Source organism: Apodemus sylvaticus, chromosome 1, assembly GCF_947179515.1.
Source record: "Apodemus sylvaticus chromosome 1, mApoSyl1.1, whole genome shotgun sequence".
NCBI classification, from domain to species: Eukaryota; Metazoa; Chordata; class Mammalia; order Rodentia; family Muridae; genus Apodemus; species Apodemus sylvaticus.
Window position 1 is genome coordinate 94469925 of NC_067472.1, and position 25094 is coordinate 94495018.

The window sequence follows — 25094 nt, forward strand, 5'->3', positions numbered from 1 at the left end:
ATGTAGAGTGAAACATAAAGACAAGGATAAGAACTTATCCCAGTAAGAAAAAGAGAAACCAATGATTAAATGATAAGAACAGCCTCTTCTCACTGCAATTGTGAAAGCCAAAAGACTATGAGATACTCTTTGCAATATGATGAGGAAATGCTTGTCAGAGTATATGCATGTACCCAAAATAACCCCACTCAAAAGAGGATACAATACATGATACAATGCACACATAGACACACACACACATGTACACGTATGCACATGCACACACAAACACTAATTTTCTCATGTAAGATCTTTATTAAATAAGTTAAAAATTATTTATGTTTGGGGAAAAATGATCCCCAAAGGAAATGTGAGATTAAAGAATAATTACCTTAATGACAGTAAATAGATAAGTCTAATAAAATATGGCATGGAACAAAGCACCAGAGTACTGCTTACAGGGCTTTTAAAACCCTGCCCATATTAAAGGGAGTATATACACTAGGAGAAGTGATAGGGATTGTTGTAAATGTCTATTTTATTATTCATAGAAAGGTTACTGGTTGAGTTTAAAATTTGGTAACTTAAGTTAACAAATTAAATTTTCTAGGGATTACATAAAAGCACAGAATGAAGAAACATGATTTCAAAACCAGTTGATGGAAAATAAAATATGAATATTCTGTAAGCGAGGCAGAAATGTATACAATAGCTTATGCAGAGAGGCGACACAGGCCTACTTATACCAGTCAAGTTACGTGAATTAAGTCAAAAGATGGATAGTTTTAGATGAGCTTAAAAGTTTACTTAGCAATGGGCTATTTATAAGAAAAATAACTGAAATAAGACACAGACATGATAAAAATCTAAAATGAGAGAAAAATATCATAGTGGGCAGATGTTAACCTAAAGAAAGTTATTGTTTTAACTTTAGAAAAGAAGTACAATTATAATTAAAAGGTGTAAAAATGATAAATGTGAAATTAATGTACAATCTATTAGTTGTCAGTTTGAACATTACTAGTGAAACTTCGCAGAGTCTAGAGAGATGGCTCAGCATCTAAGAGCACTGACTGTCCTCCCAGAGGAACTGGGTCTGATTCCTCGCCCTACATGGTGACTTACAATTGTCTGTAACTCCAGTCCCAGGAGATCCAGTGCTGTAATCTGGCCTGGGCACTACACATGCATGAAGTATGCTGATGTACATAGAGAAAAAAGACAGACACATCAAATAATGTATTTATTAGGAAAAAAACAGCAAAGAACAATGAGACAACAGCGACCCTGACAGCATAGCAGAAGGCTTTATTATGTCTCCCCAAAGACACTGATAGATGCACACAGTTAGTGGGTTGACTATGAAGAGCATCTAAAAGTTGCTGAATGATGTTTTTCTCCCAGAACAAATTGAGTGTTCATGGATGTTGAGCACATTCTGGTGTATAAGACAAGACACAACAAATATCAAGGGTTCTTCTCACATGGACCATGTTCTCAAACCAAAATGGATTGCTAGAAACCCACGAACAAAAGCTACAGACAAGACCATCATTTTTGAAAATGATGAGACATGCTTCTCAAAAATCCATATTTCAAAGAAGAAATTGTGTCAGAAATTTGAAAATGCCTTGAACCTGGTAATAATAAATATATACGGTGCTTATGTTGTGTGAATGCAGCTCAAGTTCAGCTGAAGAGAAACTGTCTAAAACCCATTCCTCCATTAGAAATAAAAGTGAGCATTAATGGTAAGTAGTTAGGAAAACATCAGAACCAAAATAGTAGAAGAAAATACTGAAGAAGCTGCTTTGCCTGCATGGTTTGCAATATCCCAAAGCTGTTCCCACAGTAGAAGTTTACCAGGACCTGGAGAGAAAACATTAGGATGGATTGAAGGATTGAAGACCTATAGGTAAGAGAAAGACAGCCCTGGAAATGGTCCAGGAAGCTGGATAGAGAGACACTGACATTTGTATTGCATGACAAGGTCCACACTCTGGGAAATGATCTGTGGTTTGTGATCATAAAGAACCAGAAGTGGAATTTTGTGGTTACACTTTGATCCATCTTCAAAGAGCAAAATTAATTTGTGAGTTCAGACATTGGGTGATATTTTAGCTTTTGAATCATTTCAGAAAGTACTGAATAAGCTCATGAATGTCTGCCAACATCATGGACTACAGATACCAAAACCCAAGCAGAAACTAACTCACGCTCTACTCCCTCACACAGGATATAGGCAGGACTAGTTTCACGATGGTGCAGAGCCCAGAATTAGAATTTGTGATTACAGCATATTCTGTCATTTAGAAAATGTGGTCATAGTTGATGACTCATTATAGTTGTTGGGATCTTCCAACAACTGTAGCATAAGCAGTAGCATAATCACCTAATAAGGTTCCTCTTTTGTTTAAGCTAAAGAAGAAATGATAAAGATAAGAACAAAAATACAATGAAACAGCATGAACACGTGCACACACATAGACATGTTCATGTGTACGAATAGAATAACAAAGATTTATGAAACCAAAACTTGTTTATTTGATAAAAAATAATCAAATTGCAGAACTTTAACAGGAGAAGAGAGAAGGCACAGAGATAAATAAATGTTAGGAATAGAAAAAGGCTCATGATATGAGTATCTACAATTAAGAATATATAATAAACAAGTTTATACTATAACTTGAAAATATCGACAAAACACACATTTGTGAAATGATATTTTTATGAAAACTGATACAGGAAGAAATAAAAACATAAACCTGGCCCATGATCATGAAAAAATTGAATTTATAGTTTAAAATATTCTCACAAATAAAATCTAGGTCTAGGTAGCGTATCCATTACATGTTGATTAAAAGTTCTCAGGAACAAAACATCCTGACTGTAGAGACATGCAGAGCCGAGAAACACAGTAAGTGCCCGATAGTAAAGCAGCTCCTGTCTCTCTCTTCTGTAGCCAGGCACCTAGGGAAAGTTTGAGTTCACAGCAAAGTTGTTGAAGACCTTAACAGTCTAATTCATAAAAGAAAATTCTCAGTTGAATTTTGTGTTCTCATTCAATAAGACACACACACACACACACACTTCTTAAATTAAACTCATGAGCTGTATGGAGTTGCCAGGGAGAAATATGAGAAGCCTTGCCTGTGCTTACTGTGTTTCTCTGCTCTGTATGTCTCTACAGTCAGCGTGTTTTGTTCCTGAGAACTTTTAATCAACATGTAATGGATAAGCTACCTAGTCCTATTTTGTGAGAATATTTTAAACTATAAATTCAATTTTTTCATGATCATGGGCCAGGTTTATGTTTTTAATTTCTTCTTGTATCAGTTTTCATAAAAATATCATTTCACAGATGTGTGTTTTGTTGATATTTTCAAATTATAGCATAAACTTGTTTGTTACATATTCTTAATTGTAGATACTCATATCCATGAGCCTTTTCCTATTCCTAACATTTATTTATCTCTGTGCCTTGCCCGCATGAACTCTTTAATATGAACTCACCTTACTGTTGCAAAAACTAAAGAATTTAGAAAGGGGGGCAGAGAGAGAATGCCCACAGCCATTACTGTACTCCTAGTGTCTGGCAGCTGGAAGAAAGGGAACCCCTCTCCACCATGCTTTTGCTGTGGGTGACTCTTGACTAGACTGAGTCATTTGGCATTACCACATGGCAGAGAGTTTGTTGGGCAGCCAGGAGATATATACAAACCATGGACTCCTGTCTAAGCACCAAGGCTTCTCACTGGGGCTTCTCATGGGATGTCAGAGCTTCTGTCTTGAAATATTCTTTATCATTTAGCCCTCTAGACAATGGCCTTCTACTCTGATGACCCCATTTATATGAGTATACTGTCGCTATCTTCAGACACACCAGAAGAGGGCATCGGATCCCTTTATAGATGGTTGTGAGCCACCATGCAGTTTCTGGGAACTGAACTCGGGACCTTTGGAAGAGTCAGTGCTCTTAACCACTGAGCTATCTCTTTAACTCTGATGACTCTTAAATAACATTTTCACTTCCCACCCCAGAATGGTCCTCACTTACTGAATCACTGTCTTCATTCTTTATTGCTTAATTTGAGTTCTTCTGTTTCTTAGCCTCTTCATAAGGCCTGGCTAGGATGTGAATGTCTTTCTGTGCATGCTTCTGGCCCCAAGCATCATCTAGGATGGGAATTGGCTGCACTTTTTGGCCTGTGGGGGCACATGGAATCATCCGAAGTCCTCCATCCCTATAGTCTTTACAACTTAATAAGGCTAGCGTTTGCACGTGGGGGCCCTTTCCACCTCAGACCATGACCACTCTATCCCATGCAGTCTTCTGCTGTCCCGTCTACAAAATTTCACACCGTATAGGCCTCCCCTCTCAACCATGGGGAAGCTAGTACCCACTTGCCCATGATGCAGGAAAATGCACATTCTACAGGCATACAAGAGGAAAGAAACAAAATAGAGTAGAATAAATAGAGTAGACCTCACGATGACATTATTAGCAGCTATCAGTCAACCCTGTGGGTGGGGGTGTGGCTCAGTTGCCCGCCTAGCATGTACAAGGAAAGCTCTGATTCCATCCACAGTACCACATACAAACCAGTACTAACACTGTAGTCCTAGTACTCAGGAGGTAGGGGTGTGAGAATCAGAAGTTTAAGGTCATCCTTGGCTACATAGCAAGTTCAAGGTCAGCCTGTGCTATACAAGAACCTATCTCAGAAAAACAAAATGTTCTTAGTTCCAGGGAGAAAATAGTCTATAAAATATCCATTAGATAACAAAGTCAGTGTCTTTTCTCAATATTTTCAGAATCTTTCCCTTATATTAATCTATTTTAGTGCAAATGCACAAATGCCATAGGCAAGCTAGAATTTATTATCATAAACATGTTTATGTTGGCCCCCAAAGTTAATCCATCTTTATACTTCATTATCTCATTATCATAATTATTATTTTAACAGCTATAACAAGAAATAAATTTAGATATTTCATAAACTATAAAGTATTCTATATAAAGCATATGATCATATCCATTGTCCACATGACGTTTATGTTGTATAAATATGCTACTGCTCATTTTAAAGAGTGTTTTTTAAGGTGTATATTGATTTATATTGCTTCCTGTCAAACTTTTTATTCAGATAGTGCTCAAAATCAGCATTGTAAAGGAAGAAAACTGACTCTGGCTAACTAAAAATCAAAGGGCCGATTGGAAGACATTTATTTGGGGTTTTCCAGTCTGATAGGTGAGGCCTGGATTTTGGGGTTGCTTATATTTGTATCAGTCTTGTAAAGTAAGCCAGAGGCTTCTCACATGGCTAAGACCATCCACACTGCTGTCTCCTGTGAGCTGCTCAGACCTTTGGCCCACTTTCCTACAGTGTTGTTAATCTCTATTTTTAGAATGTCTACACATTAGAAGCAGTACTGCCTTATCTGGGCTATGATTTGAACTTTTCTCCCAAGTGTGTTATTTCTATTTTCTCTATAAAAAGGACTGCTTTGCTCTATTTTATTTGAGACCAAGTCTCATTGTAGCCCAGGCTAGCCTTGAATTGAATTGATGGCTCAGTTTACCTCTAACTTGTAATCCTTCTGTCTCTGCCTCTTGCATTCATTACCATGCCCAGCCTACACTGCTTTTTCAAAATCAAGCAAATGCATCAGCCTTTCCCTTCCTTTCACCAATAGTGTATGCGCTAAGATCAAGAATTGACAAATGGGACCTCATAAAATTACAGTTTCTGTAAGGCAAAGGACACTGTCAAAAGGACAAAACGTCAACCAACAGATTGGGAAAGGATCTTCACCAACCCTAAATCCAACAGAGGGCTAATATCTAATATATACAAAGAACTCAAGAAGGTAGACCCCAGAGAACCAAATAACCCTATTAAAAAGTGGGGTACGGAGCTAAACAAAGAATTTTCACGTGAAGAACTTCGGATGACTGAGAAGCACCTTAAGAAATGTTCAGCATCATTAGTCATTAGAGAAATGCAAATCAAAACAACCCTGAGATTTCACCTCACACCAGTCAGAATGGCTAAGATTAAAAACTCAAGAGATAGCAGGTGTTGGCGAGGATGTAGAGAAAGAGGAACACTCCTCCACTGCTGGTGGGATTGCAAGATGGTACAACCACTCTGGAAATCAGTCTGGCAGTTCCTCAGAAATCTGGGCATGATACTTCCAGAAAACCCTGCTATACCACTCCTGGGCATATACCCAGAGGATTCCCTGGCATGCAATAAGGACATATGCTCCACTATGTCCATAGCAACCCTGTTTGTAATAGCCAGAAGCTGGAAAGAAGCCAGGTGTTCCTCAATGGAGGAATGGATACAAAAAATGTCATATATTTACACAATGGAGTACTATTCAGACATCAGAAACAATGAATTCATGAAATTCTTATACAAATGGATGGAGAACATCATACTAAGTGAGGCAACCCAGTCTCAAAAGATCAATCATGGTATGCACTCACTGACAAGTGGATATTAGCCTAGAAACGTGGAATACCCAAGACATAATCCACATATTAAATGATGTCCAAGAGGAACAGAGGAGTGGCCCCTGGTTCTGGAAAGGCTCAGTGCAGCAGTATAGGGGAATACCAGAACAGGGAAGTGGGAAGGGGTGGATGGGGGAACGGGGGGAGGGAAGAGGGCTTATGGGACTTTTGGAGAGTGGGGAGCCAGAAAAGGGGAAATCATTTGAAATGTAAATAAAGAATATACCGAATGACATTTTACATCAAAGCCATTACAGACTTTGGCTGTGTCCACTCTCCTGTACCCTGTCACTCCTAACCTCTCTCATTCTCCTCTTCACCTTCCCAAGTAGTTCCCCTTCTATTTTCCTGGTGTGTGTGTGTGTGTGTGTGTTACTGGTAGATAAAAGCTATGAGCTCTACCACTGATGTTGGTTTGTTTGTTTGTTTGGAGAGGGGGGTGGAGTTTTTTTTAATTCTAGGAACTAAAGCTGGGGATTGAACCCCGGAATAAACTGGACACCTACTCCACCACTAGGCTGCACCCTACCTCTCTTTTTACTTTTTATTTTTAAAACAGGATCTCATTCACTTTCCCAGGCTGGCCTTGAATTCACTCAGAACTCAGAGAAGGCTTGAACCTGGCATCCTCCTGCCTCACCCTCTCATGTAGCTGGGCTCACAGACCTGAAGCCCCAGGCCTAGGTCCTGCCTCTTTTTTGTCTTGTTTTGTTGTAATCCTATCACTTGGAAGGTAGAAACAGCTTGTTTGGTGGTTTAAGACCATACTCAGCTATGTGGTGAGTCTAAAGCTAGCCTGGCTATCAGACATTGTCTCAAAATTACTTGATTGGTTTTAAAAGATGTGGTAAGATAGTCAGTTAATAAACTAACCCCCCCCCCCAGAACTGACATTCTACTGAGTGCTGTGTCCATCATTGGCTTAGTTACTTGTCTCCTTGCTGGGACTAGCTTCCTGAAAAGAAGTGAATGTACAGAAAGAAGAACTTGTGTGGGCTCGCAGTCTCAGGGTAGAGTCACCCCATCATGGTGGGGAAGGCACAGCAGCAGTAACTTTGAGTGCTGGCACATCGCATTCACAAGTAAGAAGCAGAGAGTGGGGCCGGGAGAGATGGCCCAGAGGTTTAGCACACTGACTGCTCTTGTAGAGGACCTGGGTTCAGTTCCCAGCACCCACATGGCACGATCACCTCTAACTCCAGTTCCAGAAGATTTAAAAAGCAGAAAGCAATGAGCACTGGTTCTCAGCTCCATCTTTACCCAGTCCAGGACCCCAGCCCACAGTTATGGAACCTACATTTAGGGGGACTCTTCTAATTATGTTTAACTTGGGCAAGATAATCTCTCACAAGAATGTTTAGAGGCTAATCTAATCTAGATAGTCCCTCTTAAGTATGCCCAAAGGCTTATCCCAGGTGATTCTAGAGTCTGTAAAGTTGACTACCAGTATCAAGCATCATAATAATTAACTTAGGTCAAGAACCACAAGAAAGCAGAATTTTAGCCTCTAGTGCCCAGAGATAGACAACGCCACGTGTCAGATCTTTGGAAAAACATGGGCATGACCAGAGAGAACTAATGGTCTGCCTGTTCCCTTCTGGATGGTCAGCCATTGCTACCTTTACTCTACTAGAATGTGTGCCACAAGCCATAACTGTCTGAAACCCATAGCACCTCAAATTGCCCAAGGCCTCTAACATGTGAGCAGCCTGGTGCCTGTCAGGCCCAAACTTTAGGTTGGTGGGCATTCCTTTGTTTGAACCTTCACATACCCTGCCCAACAGCTACACGAAGGCATCAGACACTGTGTGGCAGCCTCTTTTCTAGAGAGCGTGTTGTTTCCTAACACACCAGCCATACCAGCTCAATGATCACCAAGCAGCATGAGAACAGACACAGCTTCACAATATGTTGTAAACACTTTACGGTTAGTGAAGATAAGTACAAAATTAATCCCTAAAGAACAAAGCAATTTTAAAAAGCACATAATGAAGCAATTAGCTCGAAACGGTGGGAAGCAGAAGGTAGGCACCCTCGGAGGAGAGTGCTGGGAGGGGTCTTCACACTTCAGCTTTTGTTCCTTGTGTGGTTCAATGAGGAAGCCATAGAAAAGCTGGGTAAATGACACTGGGGATGAGGTGGCAGCTGATAAAGGATTCTGGGAGCCAACTCCAAGGAAATTTTGCCTTCTGAGCAAGCTAAGGCCAAGAAAGGGAGCCGCAAAAGCCATTGTTGGGCCTCTCTGTAGAATCTGCTTGGAGACTGTAGATTACAGTAGAAGCATGTCAGCAGTGAATTTCCAATTTGGGGGAAAAGGCAAAACAAAAGCAAAAAATAAAATAATTAAAAGAACAACAATAGCAACAAAAAAGGAGCAGCAATGGCTGTTGAAGTCCCTGGGAGCTCTCCCTAGACCTTAAAACTACATTTGCTTGTTTGTGTGTATCTCTGTGTGTGTCTATATGTGTGTGTGAGGGGCTATCTGTGTGTCTGTGTATGTACACATGTGGGGTACCTGTGTAACCTGTGGAAGTTAGAGGATGACTCCTTCTGCCTGTGAATGCCAGGGATTGAACTCAGGTTCAGTGTTAGTGGCAAGCTCCTTTACCCCCTGAACTATTACCAGCCCTCTCTGCCTTTTTTTTTTCAGCCATGCTAGCCTGCTAGTTTGTTCCAAGGACTGGAAGGGTGCTTCATAGCCACCATTTGATTGTACCTTTAAAGCCCCAGGTGTACAGAACAAAGCCAGATTTCAGGAACTGTGGCTCCTCCCCTTCCTCTCTCTACCCACTTCCTCCTTCTCATCAGTACTGCAGTGCAGATACTGTCATGGTTTCCTTAAATAAGACTTCTTCTTCTCAACACACATGAAGCCTGTGTGAGTCTGAGCTAGGCCCTCTGCGAATTCGTTATGGGTTAATGGTTTAGTGTTATGGCACTCTTGACCATGGAAGTAGGGGTGTCTTTGACTCTTTTGCCTGCACTTGGCACCCTGCACTTGGTTGCCCCATCCAGCCTTGACATTAGGGTTTGTGCCTAGTCTTATTGTAACTTGTTATGCCATGTTATATGTGTATTTCTGGGAGGCCTGCACTTTGTTTTGAAAGGAAACAAAAAAGTGTATCTGGAGGAAATGGGAGGGGAGGCAACGGACTGGGGGGAATAAATGAGAAAAGAATAAAAGAAAAAAGACCCTTTCTTCTTAGAGATAATGATGTAGATGATGGGACAATTGTTTGGGGGGATATTTTGTTTGTTTGACTGATTTTCAATGATTTTTTTTAAGGACCAAGTAATAGATGTAGTATTATAAGTGTACTATGTTAATCAACCCACATACTCTCACATACTCTAAGAACATTACAGAAAGTAGCTGTGATGGCACATTTCCTTTCTTGGTATTCTGGAAATTGAACATCCAAGACTAGAGGCTAGGCCTGGTAAGGGCTCTCCTTCTAAACAGCCACCTCTCACATGTTTTCTCTGCCTGAGAGTTTCTGGTGACCTTTCCTTTTACAGGGGCACCTTGTAGATCAAGATTGCTCTCTTGTGACAGTCTTTAGCCATAGTCACTTCCCTTACTGTTTTTCTCTCTCCTGTTGTGCCATTGATGAGGAAGGAGTTTACAGAAGCTGGAATTCAGAGGCAGAACTGAGTGTATTTGCTGGCATATTTTGTGTGTGTTGGCGGGGAAGGGAATGATGATACAGGTGTACAGGTGAATTATTGTTTTAAAGCCTGGGCTGTTAAATGGATGAGGGGAGGCTAAGACAGATGAGAAAGAAGGGAAGAAAATTAAGAAGTCTAGTTTGGACCAGATGAGCTTAAGCTGTCTGAGTATATAGGAGAGGAGGCATGCAGGCAGCTGGCCATGTCAGTCTCTGCCTTGGTGGGTGAGTCTCCTTTGCCCTGGACAGCTCTAGTGAGCCTCCTAGCTGAGAGTCTTACTGTGATAGTAAGCATGAAAACACTGAGTGGGTCCTAAGCTAACACAGAGGAGCCCATGCTAGGCTTTGAAGTAAACTTTCTATAGTTGAATTCCTACAACTGCTCTCAGAATTGATCAGTTTTGTGTCTCCATTTTCCATACAAGGAAACTAAGGCAGTGAGATGAATTGACTCCAGGTACCAGTTCAGCAAATGGGAATTAGGTGACTTTATACCAAACTGTTTGACCCGGAGCCTCTGCTCAGAACCATGATGGAATCGTGTCTCCTTAAGAGGCATACTTTAGGTCCATTTCCTACTCTGCTTCTGAAGAATGACATGACTTTGGATTTCATGTGTTCCCCTGGGAAATGATGTGGTCTCCTTCATTTCTGCTTTTCTATGACAATGATCTCTTTTATTAAGCTGGTTGCTAATGTAATGTCACCCAAGTGCCTTTTGGCAAGGACTTCTGTGAAGATGCCCAAGTTGGTAATTCATTTTGCTAAGTACCAAAGGGCAAATGTCTTTCAAGAAGCCTCAGAAAATTAACTGTATTAGTCACTTTTCTTATTGCTATGGCAAAATGCCCCACCAAACAAGCTAAGGAAGGATATATGTGCTTGACTCAAGGTTTCAGGGGGTTTGCAGTCCATCATCCGGCTGAGTGGTAGATAAGAAGAGCTTACCAGGAATGATAACACCCTCAGAGACCTGCCTCCCGATCAGGCCTCCCCAAATAGGAATTAAACATTTAAATATGTTGCGTCTGCAAGAGAGAGTCTACATTCAACCCATAATATCAGCTTTTGTGACTTGAATTCTAGATACATGACAGATAAACTTCTTAAAACAAGTTGCGTTCTGGGAGAGGAAGCTGAGTATCTGGACTTCATTTTCACAATCTCTTTTTTAAAAAAAAAAATGTTTTATTTATGTGTATGGTCTGTGACTGCTGGTGCCCTATGTGCATGCCAGAGCCCTCAAAGGCCAAAAGAGGGGGTCAGTCAGATCCCCTAAAACTGGAATTACAGGTACTTCTGGGTTGCCTGGTGTGGATGCTGGGAACTGAACCTAGATCCTCTGCAAGATCAACAAATGTTCTTAACTACTGAACCATCTTGCCAGTTACCATCTCTACCATCTTAAGAATAACTGGTAAGCCCCACTAGGACAAGCCTGGGAGGGAAACTCAGGCCAGACTTGTCCCTTGAGTCTGATTCCTACCTGCCCCTCTTAGTGACACTAAAACTATCTGTCATCATGTTGTCCCCAACACTATCCTGGGAGTAAGAGTTATGTGTTCCTCCTATATTCCTGGTTTATTTGGTTTCAGAAAGGCTCCTCTAGACTTAACATGGCAATTGTCTTGGACACTGGTTCAGAGAGATCCGTAGAGCCAATGTCATTCTTTGTGGAAGGAGGGGGCATCTGTTATGGATAGCCAACTTGAATTTGATTGGGACAGGCTAATGAAGCACTCATATGTGTGGGATTTGCTTCTGATTAGATTAAGCCTCAGAGAGAGGAAAGAAGCAGCCACTGATTAAAGACATAAAAAAGGAAACACTTTAAATGAGTATGTAGCTCATCTTATATGGCGAAGTAAAAATTAAACACAGTCCACAGGCCTGCTCTGAATAGCAGCTGGATGGATAGAGAACGCAGCCCACAAGGGGAAGGTACTGAAAGAACCTTAACCAAATGCAAAGAGTAAATAAATGAGCCCAGTTCTCTGGGAGAAGTGACTCTTCTTACCAGGGATAGCTGAGGTTTTGTTTGACTGTTTGAAGAATGGCCCTTGACTTCCTTGGCACTCAAACTCAGCACCAGGGATAATGATAGGACCAGAGATCTCAGTTCAAAACAAAACAGTGATTAGAGTAGCTAGCACAAGTGCGAATGGAGCTACTTGACATTTGGCTAATGGGCTCTCTCTGCTGTTGAGGTCTCTTCTAGAGCTTTGAGCTATAGAGATGTCTGAACTTGGTCTAGCCCCTTCCCAGGCTCTTGCAGCAGGATTCTCTGAGCATTAGCCCCAGCTAACATCTATATCTGCTGGCCAGGGGCTGTAGGGGTGTTGAGAAGCCTGCTCTCATCAACTAGCTCACTCTGACCTTAACCCGATCGCCACATGGCTACTGTGGCTGTGGGTGGCCTCCAAGCCATGGGCTTCTCCTCTTCCACCCTGCTGGGTTTTCATTTAGGTTTCAGCTTTGATTCTAACCTTGATCTAGACTCTGGTTAGTAGCCTCCTTTGAAGGATCTCGATACGCTTCCTGTGTCATGAAGCTACCTAGAGCCTCAGATACTAGATCTAATTAGTATCTGTGTTCTTGGTGTCTGATGGGACTGCTTCTGAGTGGACTCACCTCCAGGAGTTGGGATGTCTACTTGTTCTCAAAGGGCTTTCTTCTACAAAGCCAGAATGAGTTTAGATCTATTGATGCCATGGGACTGTGCATTTATATATAGACAAAATCAGAGATTCCAACATCAGAACCCAACCTCAGAATACCACCAGGAGCTCATTTTCTGCTCACAGCACAGCTCCCTGAGGTATGGGAGACTCAATGGGCAGCCTTTCTTCAGGAGGCAACTTAGGGATTCTGTTTGCTTCATCTGGGAGTTCACTGTCTTTGAACTCTAATAGCTTAAATTTGTGGTAGATAAATTGGCTGATAGAAAAATGCACAGTGAAGACAATCATGGATACTCTCCTGCCTTGCCCAGGAAGCATCAGTGGGCATTTATTCTCTCAAATTGTTGTTCTGAGCTGCTCACAATCCCTCCAAGGAGCAACAGATGCCTCTATCACATCCTTGAGAGTACCCCACCCATGTGCCCAAGTCTGTTGCCTTCCTTTTCAAATAGAAGACTTGAGGTAACAATCTTTACATCCCTGTAAGAGCATCCAGGAGCACAGACCCCTTATGTTCATGGAGCCTCTGCAGTCTAGTAAAATTGGTCAGAGCACTGGGCTCCCAGGAGAGCAGGATCATCTGCCCATTATCAGCCAGTTTGCTGAAGTTGTGTCTCTTCTGGTAGACAAAACTGGCTTCTCGGTTTTTCTGAAAATGGGCAGCAGCTGTTTCTGCACAGCCCAATCCCCTGCAAAACTACCCTCAGGCATTTCAGACTTGCTCATCTCTCCTTGAAGTTGGACCTGGTGAATCTTACCACTTTGCAATGGTTCAGAAGACCCTTTTGATGGGAAACTGCTTGAGTATCACCTGGGACTGATTCAAATGTTCAGACCCTTCTAGGACACCATCCAAGACACTGCATTGTATTTCCAAGGAGCAGGCAAACCTTTGGGACTATTTATTGCTAGAGGGGGCTTGAGAAAGTGGGTCCCCAGGGAGTATTCTTCTGTAAAGTCTGATGGAAGGGTAAACGTGGCCAGATCTTACAACCGTTCCTCAACTTTAAACTACATATCTACTCCCAGGAACCTAGGGGAGTGCCAGTAAAGCTCACTGAGTAAGTCAGAACAAGCCTAATGTTGATCCTTCATTCATACAACAAATATTGAGTGTATCACACATGCCTGGACCTGGATGGGCCTTAGAGTAAGGCAGAAGAAACTCTTCTCCTAGTGTTTGCCATTGTAGGTTGGTAACAGGAAAGAAAACAAAACAAACAAAACCTACTGTCTCACAAACAATCAGGTGAGGCTCCAAATGAAAAACTGTGGAGAGAATTTTATGCCATATCACTAATGTCAACATTTGGCAAGGGGCTGGATAGAAAGCTCAATAGTCAGGAGCATTAAATGCTCTTGGGGAAGACTGAAGTTTGTTTCCTAGCACCCATGGAAGGTGCACAACCACCTGCCACCTGTAATCCAATGCCCTCTTATGACCTTCATAGGCAAGGCACCTATTCTCATTCATACATGTGAGTGCATGCATATACCCACACCCACACACCAAGGTATCTACACACACACACACACACAAGCAAGGTATTACTCACACATGCAAAGAAACATGTGACACACATAAATCTTAAATGAAAGAGTTGGCACAGATCTGATGCAACATGAGTTTCATTTGGCTGGTAGGAGGGAGCCATCTGAGGGACACTGTTTGAAGCAGCCCTTCACCTCCATGGGAAAGTCGACTGTACATCTAACTTGTACCCAAGGCAAAAAATGCATAGAGTGATGCCCACTCTTGGGCCCCAGGACATGTGTACAAGAATGTTCCCAGGAACTATTCATAACTCTGGAAATGAGCCTGCCAACCATCAGGGGAGAATGCATCAGTAAACCAGTGTGTATTTATAGAATGGAATGCTGGGGCGAGGGAAATAAGTGAAGCAAGAAGCAAGAGGCATATGTGGCAGTTCTGTTTATATAGTGCTTAAAAACAGCTCTGTGGTATAGGGGGTAGTGAGGAAATTATTACCCAACTTCAGGATAATGGGTTACCTTTGGGTAATTTTCCAAGAGATTGCAAAAGAAAGCATTGTTTCTAAAGAGGGGAGGTATGCCAATATTTATATAGTGTATCTTTAAACTGCATAGGCTCTCTTTTCTCTGTGTATCTGTCTCTGTCTCTCTGTCTCTGTCTCTGTCTCTGTCTCTGTCTCTGTCTCTCTCTCTCTCTCTCTCTCTCTCTCTCTCAGCTATCAGAGTTATCATACCTGCTGTCTAAGAGGAAGTACAAATAATATTCATGAAAAAGTCATTTAACTAAAATGATGGTGTCCAGGGAAGGCAGCTGAGAATTACAGAGACTGTTATATACGCCTGGGAAGTCATAGCTCCAGTAAAGAACAAAGACTAAGGCCCATGAACATGGTCTGCCTCAGGAATGGAGAGAGCCAGGCTAACTCACTTCTGAGCATGAGTAATGTTGCAGGGAATAGAGGGGCTGCTCTCAGAGATCCTGGGGTCTGCTTAAGGAGCACGAGTTTTGTCTAGAGACAGATTTTCAAACGTTGTAGACTTTGGGGCAGAGGCTACTTCTGCACTTACGCTGTATTCATCTGGACTCCTCCTCCCTGATGGCTTGCTGATCCTTAGCCTTGCTCAGGTATAATCTCCAATGCCTTCTATTTTCCCACATAGGACTGTGAGTGGATCAGGTGAGTGGATGCCTGTGGGACGAGGTTGAAGGACACACTGAGTGTGAGAGCCATGTGCGAGAGGCTGCCTTGTCCGTGTTGCTGCTTGCCTACTTCTCTGACCCCTGGGCTAGTCTGCAAATGAGTTTCCGGTCCTCCCCTAGCCCTCTTCAGACTTAAGCCTTGGCTCTTTCGCCATCCGCTGCCCATCCTGCCCAGTTTGTATTTCCCACTCTTAGCTTTACATGGCCAAACCAGGCGAGACAGCTAGCTACACATAAAAAGATAATTAGCTACAGAAGCCAAGAAATCAGGACCACGTGAGCGATGTTAATCACATGTGCAAAGAGTTGGAGGAATGGAGCCAGGCTGGCTTTAGATGGATGGAGAGTGGGAAATAAAGATTTATGGGCTGAGAGGACTGGGGCAATCGTGTGCCAAGAAACAAGAACTCATTAGTGTCACAAGGAAACACAGTTGAAGGGGGCATGGCTATGAAATACAAGGCTGGGGACACCACTACCCACCAATCTACCTTACCCATGGTTAATACGGTAAAAACCTCAGAATCCTGAGTAGGGCTAGCCTAAGACAAGTTCAGTCAACTTACAGGAAGTGCTTACAGGAAGACCTGAATTTAGTCTCCAGAATCCTGACTTAGAATAAAGGAAGGAAGGAGGGGGTGGAGAGAAAGAGAGAGGGGGGAAGGGAGAGAGAGGGAGGGAGAGAGAGAGAGAGAAAGAGAGAAAGGGGGGAGAGGGAGGGAGGAGAGAGAGAGAGAGAGAGAGAGAGAGAGAGAGAGAGAGAGAGAGAGAGAGAGAGAGAGAGAATAGGTGTAGTGGTGTGTTTTATAATCCCAGCGCTGGGGAAATGGAGATTGGTAGATCCCTGGGGGCTACTTGGCCAGTCAATTTAAGCTAATCAGTGATCCCAGGGTCCCAGTGATAGATTGTATATCATAAAAGTGTGGACAGCCCTTGAAAAACAATACAGTGGTTGATTTCTGACATTTTCATTCAGTCATATGCACATAAGCACTTATACAGATAAACACACATAGACACACATGGATGCATTTATCTGTACATCTATATAAACACAAAGGTACTCATGCACATACACATACCTATACACAGACACACATGCATACACACACATGTATACATGCACACACAGACATAAGCAAAACAGACCCTATGCGTGCGCGCGCACGCACACACACACACACACACACACACACATACACAAAGATACACACAGAATTGCATTAAAGCCAATGGATAGAACATAGAAGTAGATGAAACTATTTGTTATCCTGCCTCAGTTTCTCCCAACTGTGACTCAGGTGATGGCTCTCTCCATTTTGACTCAAGCCCTGGTTACCATTTGAGGTCTGAGCCATGAAACTCAAACTCTCAATGGAAAAGTAAAAGAGATCCAAAGCATCAGAGTTTGTCAACCCCATTTGATAGCTTGGTGAAAAATAAGGATTAAGATAGGGAGCTTTGATTATAGAAGTTACAGAGAGAGACCTGACCCTGGCTTCATCCCAGTGACTTTTGTCTTAGAAAGAGAAACAGAGAGGTCTCACTTCCTGAGACCCCTCAGCAGGGCTGGCTTGGCTAGTGAGCAGTATTCACACTGAATCCCATTTAAATCCCCCAGGGAAAAAGGCAGCTGGCACCCATAGGCAAGCACAATTCGGTGTCTTGTATGTGACTGTCATAATCATACCCTCTTCCACCAGTCCCTAGAAACCAGTGCTTCTTTGCACTCCTACACTGATGCACAAGACCTTTACAGAGAAGGAGACAGGATCAGGGCTTTTCAGGAAGAGTTAGTAGTAGGGGGGTCTTGACTTTGTCCTGTGAAGCTATTATACACACTCTGCTGCAGACTCTTGGTCACCTTCTGGAAACAGGCCTGCCGCTCCTCTGGAGGTGCATCCAAGCATCTGTGAGACTGGGGAAGACTGTGCCATGAGTAACTGACTCCCCAAGAGAAACCTGTGTGTTGCTGTCCACACATTTGATGACTTCTCAGACTTTAAAACATTAATTTAAGCTCTGCAGCCAAAGTAAGTCTCTTAGGTGGCAGTAATTTGCACTTTAATGTCAGCAGTTTGCTGAAAAACCACCTGGGTTTAAAGAAAGTCACTGTGTTCAGTAAAATCTGGCCACATTTTATGTTTATGGGCTTGATTAGGGCATCCAGCTGAGCTAGTTAAAACTGTGTCCCTACAGTGAGTGAAAGCTCAGGACCCTCAAATTCACTCATCCACTTACCAGTTACTGAACAGATACCACCAAGCAGGTGCAGTATATTCAGTGGAAAGCACACAGACATTTGTGTTTGCAAAGGTTACAGTCCAATTCCGGAAGACAGCTATTTAAAGAATAAGTACATAAATAAAATATGAATGTTTTATTAAGGAGTGTGGATGCTAAGGGTGTTCCAAGAGGGTCTAACTTAGTGATGAGTTAAAGAAAATGTTGAGTTTGCAACAATTATTCTAGGAAATGGATTAGCAGATAGGAAGACAGAAGCTAGAAGGGGCGTGCTGTGGTCTATGGCATGGGCTGCTGTGCTGCCTGGTGTCCCCATTGTCTGTAGTCTTAGTATACCCTCTCTCTGTAAGATGTAGATCTTGCTTGCCTGTTACCTGTGACCTCTTGGTCTTCATTTCTCAACTCCTCCTTTGGAATCCAACTTCCCCGACCCCCCTCCTCTTGGTATTCTCTACCTCTGAAAATAAGAACCACATCCTCCAACTGGCTTGCAACTTGCTATCGAGCATTGGACATTTCCTGTACTGAGACTAGCTCTTTTAGTTCCTCATCTTCTATAGCCCCACCCCCCAGTGGAAGCTTCCTGGCATCACCTTTAATGCAACTTAAATACTAGTAATGTATTTTTCTAACCATATTCAGCATCTCAGAGAAGAGCTCTGAGAGTCATCTATGGATAAGACTCCAGAGGCTCTCTTTGGTCAGCGAACCATTTGTCATCTAAGAATAGATAAGAAACACAAGCCTTTTCTAGTTGACTTCAATGTCATTGGTACGGTCCAAAGTTAATATATATATATAGTCCAAATCCACACTTTCTACTCCAAAGACCAGATGCTACCAAGAGCTTCATAGTCAGGCTCAACAGAAGGGAAGAGACCGCAGGTTGCCAGAGTTACCAAGGGCTTCCAGTCTGAAGACTCACCTTTGTACCCTTCTCTGCTGGGGTGGTAACCTGTCCTGTATCCGATTCATTCCTCCAAAGTGAGTGTGCAGAGTAAGTCAAATAACAGCAATTTTAATCATTGTTATAAAAAAAGGGCACAGACTACGGGACCCAGGAACTATCACGTGACTGTAATAGATCAGAGTTTAGTCAAAGGCACTATTCCTGTGGTCCCATGTCAGAGCAGAAATTGGCTGAGATGCCCTGCCCTGGTACCTGATTCCCTCATTTCTGTCTCCATCCATGTAGTCTTCATAACAAGGCAGGCATGGGCTGAATACCTTCCCATGCTGCATCACTCTCTCCCACTGGGTGGAAGGGGGGTTCAGTAGGAGATGCAGCCTGCCAAGGTATACAGCAGCTGCTAGCAGAGTCAAATTCTGAATCACATTCTCACTGACACCAAAGCTGTGCTTTTAAATGTGACACTTGACTCCCAGACAGCCGCTGTCCGGCCTTTCCTGGGAATCCATCGTCTACCCTGAGAACCACTGAGTAGTACACATCAGGGGGGAAATCCGATCAGGACATAAAGAACGCTTTTGAAAGAAGAGAGATGATTAAACAAGCAGTAGGTGGGAGGGGGAAGGACCACAAAGCAGGGTATAGGGAAGTGACTTTGAACTGATACCTGGACACTGACCTTAGGTAGCAGGGAGGGGTGGAAAAACACATTACATGTGCCAAGAAGTGAAAGGAAGAATAGAATGTTGGATGTAGAGGTACTCAGTGTACTCTACGTGACCACTGTGTTGGGAGCACCATTCAAGGTGGTGGGTAGGGTGGTGGCTGGTGCCACCAACATGGCTCTGGTGATGGAGCCAAGCATGTCCACTGTTAAGGGAAAATGGCAAGCTGACTCTGAGAGGCAGCATTCATAAGCGCGCCGCTGTGAGTAACAATGTTCTGCATTGTTGAAATATGTCAAGTAGTAGCTTTGTTCCAGGCAAAGGAAGAAAAATTACCCTACTGCTTTGTGCTGTCAATAATGCTGTCACAGGATTCATAGGTTACTGGGGCAGAGTGCCCTGAAATGTGCACTGTCTCTAGGGTAGGCGAGTCCTAGCACGGGGAAAAGGGCACAGCCTGGAGACTGCCATGTCCCCTCTCCCGGCCCCCAGAGTCATCCCTGAAGATGCTAACTGCTCTTAAAACATGGTCACCCCTGAAGAGCATTGGCTCTGCCTTCAGCCTCTTCAGGCATCAGATCTTTCTGTGTCATCAGAACCAGCCATGTGGCTTTGGTCAAGGACTTTCAGTGTGTTTCTCCCTGCAGTTGGAGATACTAACAGTGGCCTCACAGGTTAGTCTGAAGAGTCTCCACAGAATAGTACTATTTGTATGGCCTTGGACAGGCTTGATCGGGGATTGTGGTATTCCATGTGCACTGTGTGCTATCAATTCAATCCTCTCAGGGACCTCAGGGGACTGGTGCTATTATTATCCCTGTGGAGATGGAGATGGGAGACACAAATGAGTCAGGGTGACTGCTAGGAGTCACACAACCAGCTTGAAGCAGAACCAGGAGCTGGACCAATACAATCTGGTTGCAAACCTTCCATCAACAGTACTGTGTTTAACTGACCACTCCCAAGCCCCACTCCATTTACATCCCAGGCTTGAAACATTGCTGGCACTCAGAATTGTTGTCCCTTTCTATTGACCCTAAATAGTATTCTAATCAGCAAAGTTCCTTCCAGTAGCCATGCCTATGGGGACCCTTTAATGTGAGGGAGAAGAGGTCTGGGCTTCCTAACCAGTGTAGCCGATTAGGTAAATCTGAAGTTTGTCATATCCTGTACGGGGTTTATTGGTGTTAATGAGCAAGTGTCAAACACATGAAGGTTCTCCACCGTACTTCCAAATGACAACTCTCAGCAAAGAATCCCCACTGTCACCAAAGTCTGGAGTGCTTCCCCTCAGAAGACCAGGGAACATGGGGACATAAGCACCACTGGGTTCTTTAACAGTAGCTGTCACTGACTTTTGTTGAGACTGTTGAAGGTCTACTTGAAGATAAACTTCTTAGCTGGGAGTCCCACTGGTCCTTTTCTGAGGAGAGGGGTGTTGATAACTTGAGGATAAGGGGAAGACAACATAGCTCTCTGAGCTCAAAACATCTGGGTTCTCTGGCTACATGGAGAAAAAGGTACAATTTTTTTTTTTTGCAAGTAAACTTATGGCAATAAAAACCAAGCTATGGATTAATTACTAAATATTCCTACTGCAGGAGGTGGAGGAGGATGAGACCCCACTCAGTCTCCATGGCGATGTGTGGAGAGGAAGTGGAGAGAGCTGGGCTTCTCTGCATATTTTATGGTGGTCTGTAGCCTGTCTCACAAAGAGGCTGATAGACACCCTTTCCTTGCCTTTACAGGTATGGCAGTGTGGCGGGAGTGTGGAGGTCCTGCCCTGCTCTCGGATTGCCCACATTGAGCGAGCCCACAAGCCCTACACAGAGGACCTCACTGCCCACGTGCGCAGAAATGCCCTCAGGGTAGCTGAAGTCTGGATGGATGAATTCAAAAGTCACGTCTACATGGCATGGAACATACCACAAGAGGTAAGGAGCCTGGGTGGGGCAAAACTTCAGGTTTGGTGAGAAAAAAAAACCTGAAACAAAACACTAGACTCAGTTTCCCTTCCCAGGGACATTCCCCATCTCCTTGGCCATATTAGACTGCCAAGCCTGTACTTGCTACATATAGGAAGAAGTCCTCAAAGGTCTCTGAGTTTCTCATCTACATCCAGCAGCATGCATGCAGGAGGGTGTATTCTGCTCAACCTTTAGTAACCTCATTTTAAATGAAGACTAGAAAATAGGATGAGGCTCAAGTTGGTACAATGCTGGCCCAGCATACATAAAGTCATGGGTTCAATTCCCAGCACTGCATGAAACCAGGTATGGTAGCTCACGTGTGTGTGTGTGTGTGTGTGTGTGTGTGTGTGTGTGTGTATGTGTGTATGTGTGTGTGTGTGTCCACACGCGCGCATATGTAGCGTATGTATGTATGTATGTATGTATGCATATCAGATGGATATAAATTTTCCTTCCTTGTCTCAGCTTCCCTGGTATCTCATGGCTCAGGAGGATGAATATATAAACACAACAGTAATGAAGGTGAAGTCTCCAGGACACTTTAATTTCTTTATAGACTGGCTTCAAGCCTCGCCATTGAGCCAAGCAGAATAATGAAAATCCATACATCTGTGGATTTCTTGAGCCATATGGATGCAAATAAGACACATTCCAGCAGGGATCCTCGGTTGGTGAAGAGGGTATGACCTTCTGACCCTCACAGAACCCCATCCTTGCCTGTCACTGTCCTCTACCCCTCTAGTCATTTGCATTAAGACATGTCAGAAGAGAAGCAATATTTCTCTCCAAGTTTTGTTCGCCCTGGCATGTGTTGTGTGGACATGACTCTCAAATGCTGAGTTGGGAGAACCTAGCATATGCCAGCTGTCACACTCCAAACCTGCTTGTCCACGTGTCTGCCTGGGCCCATTGCTCCTGTCACCTTCTGTGTGACAAGGCTGTTGACTGCATGGTCTTGGTCATTCCTCCCAAGCCAGAGATGCCCCTGCCTTGGCGGATCTTCAGGAAGCTCCCAGTCCTCTCTAACAGCGAAATGATTTATCCCCGTTTAAAGTTTCCACGGGAAAGCCCTGGACTCTGAGCTTCCCACCAACTGCGTGCTGCTCTGACTGAATTATTTTAAAACGTCTGCTGAGTCTTGAGTGGCAGCTTTAGGCAAGCTCTCTTCCTGAATTGAATCCAGGCCTTCATGCATAGTAGGCATGCATGTACTAACTGTATTGGTCCACCACCACAAAGAAAGTGATCTGAGTTGGTCCCCCTGTGATCAGTGAGGAGGCACCAAGACTTTCAGTGTACTTCAGCAAAACCTCCTATTGAATCCATGGCAGAAAGAGATTCCTAGGGAAACTCCCATGTTTCTGGATCCAGCTGATCCTGTGAGCATTAGGACTCAGTATTCCACTCAGGATGCTGATTCCCACCCTGGGCGACCCTGGATGCTGACAATGTTACCCCTCCAGGGTCTCACCAGTGAACAGCATAGCTCTGTGTGGGATCAGTGTCCCACTCATGTTTGTGCCCTTCTCTCTGCTTCCCAAAGTCTTCCCTATTCCAGTCAAACCCAGGGAATGGTGGATAATGCCACAAGCAAAACTCAGTGAAAATTGATGTTTGCCTGTAACCCCACCAAGCACTAAGCACCAAGCAAATGAAAACAAATGAAAAAGAAAACAGGTTAGACATGGAATTATCCAGGTGAAAATTTTAAATAAAGAAAAAAAAAGTCAGCGTGTTTTCTGTAGTGCTGGGGAGATGGCTTGGTCAGTAAATCACTTTCCTCAAAAGCATAAGGATCTAAATTATATTCCCAGGGCCCACTAAGGAAAGCTGGGTGTGGTAGCACATGTTTGTAATCTTCCTAGTGCTGGGAAAGAGACTGACAACCACCAGGGCTTGCTGGCCAGTCAGCCTAGCTTAGTATTGAATTCTAGGTCAGTGAGAAGTAATGTCTCATTCACGGTATCTAGTGAATGACTCTCAGAGAAGCTGCCCTCTGATGTGCACTCACGCACACACAAACCATTTCTTCTCTCTCCCTCTCCCTCTGACACATTCGTGTGCACAGGCACACACACCCAGCACACACACACACCCCTCTCGTACCCCCGTCACTTCCAGCTTCCAACCTCCCTTAAGATTCTTGAGCTTTTGCACTGTCATGGTTTTCCCACTTTCTACCACTTTCCCATCACATCCCAGTATCAAATCTTTGGCAAAGCTCTCATGGGCAGGCCTTTTGAGTACATAATATTCTGGGCATTTAAAACTCCTTCAGCTGGGACTGGAGAGACAGTACTCCCATGAGGGAACGCCTGTGTTACAAGCTGGGCATCCCACCAACATCAGTAACACTGGCTCTAAGAGATCTAACACCCTCGTCTAGACCCTATATATACCCACATACATGCAGGTGCATACATACACACAACACACACACATACACACTGAAATGCACACTTGAACACACACACACATACACAACACAGAGTAAATCTAAGAAAGCTTTTCTTAACCTACAGAATTCTCATTTCTTTGAGGTTCTGTGGTTCCTAAGTTCCGTGGTTCCATACTCTGGGAAGGCCTCCTCTCCTTCAGGATGCTACTTCTTTCTCCCTATGGGTTTTATCCTCCCTCTACTATTGTTGAAATGCTCCCCAGAGATGTCCCCTTCATCAGCCTCTCATTATACTGCCCCTTTCAGGAACAGCCTCTGCTCTTGGATGTCTATCCCACACACATGCTGATGACTTCCTAATTAATATCTCAAGTGCTGCTTGTGGACTGGCATCTTCAACAGCCAGCTGGATGCCTCCTGCTGCTGTCCTCCATGGCACTAAGACTGAGTCTGACCACAGCTAAGGATGTCATTTTCCACCCAAGCCAGATCCTGTTCCTAATTGCTTGTCTCAGTTCCTCATGTTACCATCTGCCAGATATCTGGCTGGGCGCTGTTCACAGTCCTTTCTTCCTCCTCTCTTGTTATCCCACTCTGTCAATCACCGAGCCCTCCTGTCCAGTCCACATCTAGTAACATGTGAACTCAAGCCTTGCCCATTCAGACTTCAGCTGATTGCCCTGCTTTAAGTCTTCACCCCCTCAAGCCTATCCTTGCTAAATGATTTATCTATTGCCCTTCTTCAAAAATCTGTGAAGGACTCTTCTCGGAGTACAAAGGTGAGGCCAGGTGCACTGTTTGACACATGCTCTCCTCTTTGGGGACCTCTACCTGCACCCCACAGTCTTTGTTGGAGGGGGCAGGTCTTGCTACTTCTCAACCCTGTGCTTGCTCATTTGATCTCTCTACCTAAAATTACCCTCCATCCACCTCATGTTCAACTCCTACTTCTAACAAACCTTCATCCTTACAGACTTAAGTCCTGTGACTTTTCATACAGGAATCCTACCCCAGCATGGAAAATGTCACTCCCCCAATATGCCTTTTGCATCATATTACCAGCCTGTTAGACAATACTCTGTTGTTTGCAACACCTATTTTATTAGTCCAGCAACTCTCTTTTTTTAAAATGTTTTCTTTTGTTTTACCTTTTTTTTTTAAAGATTTATTTATTTATTATATGTAAGTACACTGTAGCTGTTTTCAGACACACTAGAAGAGGGCGTCAGATCTTGTTACAGATGGTTGTGAGCCACCATGTGGTTGCTGGGATTTGAGCTCAGGACCTTCAGAAGAGCAGTCGGTGCTCTTAACCACTGAGCCATCTCACCAGCCCCCAGTCCAGTGACTCTCAAGTCTGG

At 43.5% G+C, this 25094-nt stretch overlaps 1 protein-coding gene across 1 annotated transcript in view; it reads left to right on the forward strand.

Annotated features, from left to right (window-relative positions):
• Galnt18 (polypeptide N-acetylgalactosaminyltransferase 18) overlaps window positions 1–25094 on the forward strand; it is a 304421-nt gene that overhangs the window by 234367 nt on the left and 44960 nt on the right. The window contains exon 7 of the mRNA XM_052201130.1: window positions 21114–21299. Coding sequence (XP_052057090.1) covers window positions 21114–21299 — 186 coding nt within the window. The remainder of the gene's footprint in view (window positions 1–21113; window positions 21300–25094) is intronic.